Source organism: Bison bison, unplaced genomic scaffold (assembly GCF_000754665.1).
Source record: "Bison bison bison isolate TAMUID 2011002044 unplaced genomic scaffold, Bison_UMD1.0 scf7180017864368, whole genome shotgun sequence".
In the NCBI taxonomy this organism is placed as follows: domain Eukaryota; kingdom Metazoa; phylum Chordata; class Mammalia; order Artiodactyla; family Bovidae; genus Bison; species Bison bison.
The window spans coordinates 486,241-493,504 of NW_011494940.1; the positions used below are offsets into that span (position 1 = coordinate 486,241).

The following is a 7,264-nucleotide window of genomic DNA, read 5'->3' on the forward strand; positions in this document are numbered from 1 at the left end:
TCCTTCTATGGGTTATTATTACTGTGCATGTAGGGGAGCCAGCTGCTTGCCTTCAGATCTCTTCTTGTCATTTCAGATCTGGGTTTTAGTTGCAGTAATTCTGTATTTAGTTGTGAGTTGGATCACAAAGATGGCTGAGCACTGAAGAACTGATGTTTTCTCATTGTGGTACTTGGTAAGACTCTTGAGAGTCCCTTGGACTGCAAGAAGATCAAACCAGTCAGTCCTAAAGGAAATCAGTCCTGAATATTCATTGGAAGGACTGATGCTGAAACTGAAGCTCCAGTACATTGGCCACCAGATGCCAAGAGCAGACTCATTGGAGTCTGCCCGATACTGGAAAAGATTGAAGGCAAAAGGAGAAGAGGGTGGCGAAGGGTGAGATGGTTAGATCGCATCTCAGACTTAATGGACATGAATTTGAGCAAACTCTGGAAGATAGTGAAAGATAAGGGAGCCCAAGGTGCTGCAGTCTATGAAGTCGCAAAGAGTCAGATAAGAATTAGCAACTGGACAACAACAAAGATTGCAGAAAGTTTACCCCCGAATAGCAAACAGGAAGTCTAAGGCCATTTTCATCATTGCCTGACAGGCAAAAATAATATGCAAATGATGTGTGAGAGATCAGTGCTCTTAAGAGTCTAAAGCACGTTGCTTTCAAATGTCAAATATTATGTGAATAGCAGGGAGATCATAGGTGAGAACGCCACTCTCAATAGAAAGGTCATTTAATTTTTTGGAACTGTCATTTTAAATTACAACCTTCAACTTGACTGAGTATAACATCCCATAACCACTCAGTGATTTTCATTATCACCAAAGCAGTAGAAGGCTGACTTCGAAGCTTCTCTTCCCCTTCGCATGGGTGCAAACCTGGGCTCTCGCTTCCAGGCTTGGTCCCCGCCCGCTTGATAGCAGAGAGCAGAAGAGGAAGGCGCCACCTCCTTTCTTTGTGGTTGGTACCTGTGCGTGTAAGCGCCCCATTACCAGAGGTGTCCCAGACAAAGGTCATGTTCTTCATTAAGATGATAAAGTTTCTAAGTTAAAGCTCAGTCATGTTGACTTCTCCTTCTCGAGCTATTATGTAACTTTTTATTTACCCAATGATCAACCATTGTTTGCAGTGTTTGAGATCTCTTTCAAATTCTCAGAGCCAGCCTTTTCTTCCTCCAGTGTAAACTGAATGTCAGGCATATGTTAAAGAAACTTCAGAAATTATAATGCATTGATTACTAAAGGATAGGCTTCCCAGGTGGCACAGTGGTAAAGAACCCACCTGCCAATGCAGGAGAAACAAGAGACTCCAGTTCAATCCCAGAGTCAGGAAGATCCCCTAGAGGAAGAAATGGCAACCCACTCCAGTACTGTTGCCTGGAGAATCCCATGGATGGAGGAATCTGGTGGGCTACTGTCCACAGGGTCATAGCGTCCAACATGACTGAGCAACCAAGCACGCGCGCGTGCACACACTGAGGGATAGGATGAGAACCCTGCTTTCTTTCTGAGAATAAAAAATACAACTAAATGTATGTCTGTTAGAGTGAAGGACTGAAAAGTTGTGGGTTTGGTTTTTGTTTTGTTTTCTTTCCAACCAGTTGAAAGCTTTTTTTAAAAAAGAAAAACAAGTGTTAAGAGGCAGTTCAGGCTGATGAATAGGGTCATGAGTGAGAAGCTAAGATTCTAATCCCAGCCATGGAATATTGAGAAAACATCATTCTAACCATTCTTCAGTTTGTTCTCCTTTAAGGCGGGAGCCTGGCGTGCTGCGATTCATGGGGTCGCAAAGAGTCGGACACGACTGAGCGACTGAACTAAACTGAACCTTCGCATGATCTGGTGGCAATAAAAAATTAAAGTGGTTCATGCAAAGCTTAATTGTTTGCTAAAAGGATTCCTGGAAGACCTAGACGGTTCAGTTTAGTATTAGCACAGTCAGATTTAAATATCCCTCCCTTTGACTTTCAAAACAGAAAAAGAAGCAGGAAGATGTGTTCCCACAAAAGCTATTGCAAAGCAGTTTCCCATTCCCAGAACCTGTAGGGAGAGAAGCAGCTCTGCAAGGTGAAGATGTGAGTTTGTACAATTTTCCAACGTCGGCTCTACAGTTTCTCTTGATTTGATAAGGGATCAAACAGAGGGGTGTGTCCCCTCCAAGAGCTACCCTTCTTGACAAATTGGTCTCTGACAATACCTTCCAGAAACTTAGAAAACTTCCAGAATGAAAAGAGCACAAGGTGGGTCGCATTCAACTTAAATGCTTTTATTGACAATGTCTTTGAACAATAAGCAAACAATGCTTAAATTTTTCATTCAAGTTCACTTTCCACATGTCAAAAGACCTCAAGGTAGAAAAAAATAAAATAAAAATATAAATATCTGAGAATCCATCTTAATAAATAAATTAAAAACACAATAAAACGTTTTCATGGAAAACTGTTAATGTCAGAACATTCAGACCACCTCAACAATGCATGATCAGTAACGTTACAATGAACATCGATGTTGAAGAAAAAACTACAGTACATGGATATAGCTATTTATTTCTATCTACTAGAAAATAAAGTCATATTTTTTCTTAATTTAATATTGGTCATTGCTAATCAGAACACACTATTGCCAGGAACACAGTAGTTATTGTTAAAATCAGCTGCACTAGATACAATTTGAAAATATCCAGCACCAGGTTAATTCCAATAACGAACCCAATAGATTAGTTAATGCTATGAGAAGACTAAAGAGAAAGAGAAAAGAGACGCAGACCCAGGCCTGGCTCCACATGCTACTAACTACCAGCTCTCAGATGTGTCACTGGGAACAATACACACTCCATGCGTTTTGCTACATCTCCAGAAGAGGTAAGGACTTGAGTCCACACGGGGATGCTCGCTTGCAAGTCCTTGAGGCCCACAGCCTGGTGTGTTTCACGCACAGATAAGGTCCTCCCTAGGTCTATGGGAACCCTCGAGGGAAGACGTGTTTCTCCTCTCTGTAATGCGCCAACTCAGGCAGTGGCCACGTGCACGCCCACTGCCTCCCCTCTCTGCCCGCTCACAGGGCCAGCAGCGTGGGTGAGCTGAGCGAGTCAGAGGAAGGCTCGTTGCTGCTGCTGCCCTTGCGGTGGGCAGCCGCACAGCTGGGGAAGGAGTCAGCCTCAGGGTAGGTGAAGACGAAGGAAGACGTGTAAGTAGTGCAGCTGGGAGTACAGGTGACCACCGGGGTGCACAGGGGCTCCAGCTCCGTGGCCATAGGCCCCATCCCCAGGGAGCCACCATGCAGGGGCTCCCAGTCTGCTGCATAGAAGGAACCAGACAGGTCCATGTCTGGCACAGAGCGGGCGGTCTCCGAGCCGCTGGGCCTGGATGATGCTGGGAACATGTAGTCATCAAAGGGCTCAGCCTTCAGCTCCATGCTGCCGACGCTCTTGACGGGCTCCACTGAGGGCTTGGGCTCAGGGTCATTGAGGAGTGGCAGGGTGAAGGCCTCCTCAGATTCAGGGGTGGCAGCCTCAGGCAGGCCCCCACTCAGATCAAGAGAAGCCACAGACATCTCTTCTGGGAAGCCCAGGTCATCGGGGATCTTGCAGGCAGGTCGGTGAGCCGCTAGGATGAACTCGAGTTTTTCCTTCTCCTTCAGCAGATTGGCAATCTCTGTCTGCAAAGCCGACTTCTCATCTTCTAGTTGGTCTGTCTCCTGGAAGGAGAGAGCAAAGGAAAGCATAAGAGACGGTCTGACTCAAGAACACAGATCTCTTACTTCTGGTCTCCAAGTTTCCCCTTAAGTTTTAAAAAGAAGTGACCCATGGGTTCTACCTACCGCTTGGAGGGTGTCAGTCAGCTCCCTCCTCCGGTTCCGGCATTTGGCTGCAGCCATTTTATTCCTTTCCCTTCGGATTCGCCTTTTCTCTTCTTCTTCTGGGGACAACTGGGGAGGGAAAAAAAGAGCAGCATTCAGTAACAGTGTCTGCCATCAGCTTCATTCACCCACCCCTGGGAAACCAGCTCCTGCAGCTTCCTAGTTCCTGGCATCTCTTCTGTGAAGCCATTTCTAACCTGCAGTTGCAAGCTGGGTGTGACTTGCATTTAAAATAAGAATCTCAGCAAGAGCCAAAGAAGAGCCCAGACTAAAAGCACAAGATGGAAACCTATTAGGGAAGAAACTATACATCAGGGCATTTCTTAGGGTGAGACTATCAGAGCCTGACTAGGATGGAAAGGGCTTGGAGCCAGGGTTTCCCATTTGGGGTGTCCAGTCAATGCATCACTGGCTTCACTCTGACCCCTATGTTGCCCATCTCCACAATGTCGATCCCTGCATCCCCCTCAGAAGGTGCCAAGAACTCTCACCTGTTCTACCTTGCCCCTCCGGCCAATGCTCTGAGCTCTGCCTCCTGTCATGGTTTTCATGACTCCAGCCCTGGAGTAAGCCCCAGCTGAGGGAGTAGGGACTCCATAGGGGTGGGGGGCTCTGGTCTGGGACGGGGCCACGGAGGAGACTAGGGTGGGCTGTACTAGCCATTGTAGGTCCGGGCTGGTCGAGATGGCAGTCACTGTTGGGATGAAGTTGGCACTGGAGACGGCCAGATCGGTGCAGTAGTCCTAGAATGAAAGAGGAGGAAACTGACGTGAGCGAGCAGGTGGGGATGAGCAGAGTTCCCAGTGCCGCATGCAGCTAGGAAAGAGGCAGGAGAAGCCCTCCGGCAATGGACAGCTCGCGTCTTTATACACGCCCGCCATCGGAAATGAAAGGTCTCCCCCCTTTATTCCCAAGAATTCCGCAGCGCAGTGCCTTTCTCCTCCATCCTGCTGCTGCGTTCCCGTTATCCCTTCAGCATCACTCTCTTGAAAGGGGGTTTGTTATAAATATCTCTGACGTCTGCGCTGACGCAGGCGCCGCTCCGGAGTCTCCTGAATGAACTCGCTTTTTATCAATGAAACTGCCTTACACACCCGCCTGCTTCACCCTCCTCCCCTACCCCTCCTTTCCTGCTCCAGGCTGCTAGGGGAGGGGTGGCGGGGGCGCGGAATGGCCGCTTTTGGCCGCCTCCCCCCGGAGGCGCCAGGCTCTACTTCGCTAGTCTTTTGCTTTGGGACACTTTGGCCCCAGCTAATGTCAGAGATCAGTCAGCGAGCGCGCGCCGGGGGGCACAGCTCAGAAAGAGCCTGCCGCGGGAAATAAAAAGCAATTCTGATGACAAGCTCGCGGGCCGCTCCGAACAAAGTTCGGAAAAGCTCCCGAGTGAGGGCCGCTCCGGGCCGGGGCAAGGCTCCCTCCCTGCCCCCAGCGAAAGGAGTCCCGGACTCGTCTTCCCGAGCATCTCTCCCCGGTGATTCCTCTCCGGTGACCCCTCCACCCCGGGGCCCCGCAGCGGCGCGGAGCCAGCCTCACCTGCGCATTGACGGGAGAACCCATGCTGGAGAAGGAGTCGGCCGGTGAGTGGTAGTAGGAGAGACTGTCCCCGGCCGGGGAGGCGCTGCTGCAGCGGGAGGAGGATGCCTCGTAGTCGGCGTTGAAGCCAGAGAACATCATGATCGCGAGCAGTCAAAGCCGGGCGAGGGGCGCAGGGGCGGAGGCAGGTGCGAGCTGCCGGGCAGAGCTGGGTAGGTGTGCGCGGTCGCTCGCTCGCTCGCTCGCTGCGCCGCCGGCTCTGTGTCAGCTCCTTAAGCTTGCTCGCTGCAGATGCGGTTGGAGTACTAGGCGCCGCAGCCACCGCTTTTATAACAGCATTTTATGAATGAGCCCAACACGTCACTGGGCGCAACCATTGCGGCTCCCGAGGGGTGGCGCACGGGCCCGGCTACTTCTAGGGTCCCCATTTGCCGCCTCCGCCGCCCTCGCAGCGCCCCCAGTTCCCCGCGCTGTCAAGTTTCTTGATCTTGTCGGCCTGTCTCCCCCTGGTTCCTGGGGTCGCGTGGAGCCGCAGGGGTGAAGGGTCGCGGGGATGGATCCCCCCACGACTGCAGCGGACAGCCGTGGAAACCTGCTGACGCAGATGTCCTAATATGGACATCCTGTGTAAAGAGGAGGGAGGGATTGACGGGAACTGCTCCCGGGCTGCAGCCAACACCGAGGGTGCAGCGCCGGGGGGAGGCGGGGGCCGCGGCCGGGGGGAGGGGTGGCGGAGAAGGCGAGCGAACATTCGCACCTGGTTCAATGCGGACCCTTGTTCCGGGGCTGGGGGAGATGGGGTTGGCGGGGAGGTGGGGCGCCCTTTTACTTCTTGACGGAAACCTGGGAAAGAGTTCTAAGGCTCAGGTTATAGGCGACACAGGTACACACAGCCAAGCAGGTTATGCTTCGGCCCCCGAAGGAATGCGCCTCTACCCTCACTCCCCATTCTAGCCCTAATTCAGTGCAAGCTCTGGAAACGGACCCTCACCCCCTCACTTCAAGCTCCCCGGACTCCAGCATTATTAGGATTGTTCCTGCGGTTTGGAAGGATCCAAAATAAGACAATACGATAACCTACTTTATCTACGATGCTGGGTACTTTTTATTCTATATGTTTTGTTTGTTTGTTTTGCTTTTAAGGGGATAGGCGCTTTGTTTTTGCTGTGTGTGTGTGTGTTTCTTGGCAGTATATGAGATGTTACTGTTGCTGTCAAACCCCTGAGAAACTAGCCAATAAACAGCGTGCAGAATCTCTCAACAAGGATGTCTGAAGGATTCGTTTGCCTGGTTCTGAGCTCGGGCCCCGGGGCGTGGGGTAGGGGGGTGGTGTTCTGTGGACAGGGTCGTCAGTTCGGAGCACCGGATGGAGCGAGCACTTGGGGCAGCACAAGTCCCTGCTGGGGAGGTGGGGGTGGTTCGGCGCCCCAGGAAGCTGGTTATTGGGAGCCCGAAGCCGGTGATTTTCCAGCGCGGACTTGGAAGGAGGGAGGGGGGTTGGACCGGGGGCGCCTGGAAGGACCGTGCCCAGCAGCGCCCAGGCCGGAATCTTCGGCAGCTGGGACCTCAGGCACCGCTCGGTGGCCTGGAAAACAGGCCTTCGGGGTGTGGGGGCGGGGTCAAGGTGCTCTGGAGTACGCTGAGCCGCCCCAGACGCCCCTAGCCTCCTGCTCAGATGCAAAGGACAGCCGGGGTCACACTGCCCCCGGCTCAATCTCTGCGCGCCGGCCACCTCCGGGACGCAAAGTCGCAGGTCCCCGCAGAGACGCAGGTCCCTGTGTCCCTTCCCCCACTCTGCGGACCGGGGTTGGGGGTTGGGCACGATGGGCACCTGGAGAGGGGCGAGGCGGGATGAGGGCAGCGGGCGGATCCTTCGGGA

At 52.2% G+C, this 7,264-nt stretch overlaps 1 protein-coding gene across 1 annotated transcript; it reads right to left on the minus strand.

Annotated features, from left to right (window-relative positions):
• Nucleotides 1–2,239: 2,239 nt before the first annotated feature.
• Nucleotides 2,240–5,704, minus strand: FOS (FBJ murine osteosarcoma viral oncogene homolog). The gene is made up of 4 exons (XM_010855721.1): nucleotides 5,386–5,704; nucleotides 4,344–4,595; nucleotides 3,814–3,921; nucleotides 2,240–3,690 (listed from the first exon to the last, which is right to left on the minus strand). The coding sequence occupies exons 1-4, from the start codon at nucleotides 5,524–5,526 to the stop codon at nucleotides 3,049–3,051; spliced, it is 1,143 nt and encodes a 380-aa protein (XP_010854023.1). The 5' UTR covers nucleotides 5,527–5,704; the 3' UTR covers nucleotides 2,240–3,048.
• Nucleotides 5,705–7,264: the final 1,560 nt, after the last annotated feature.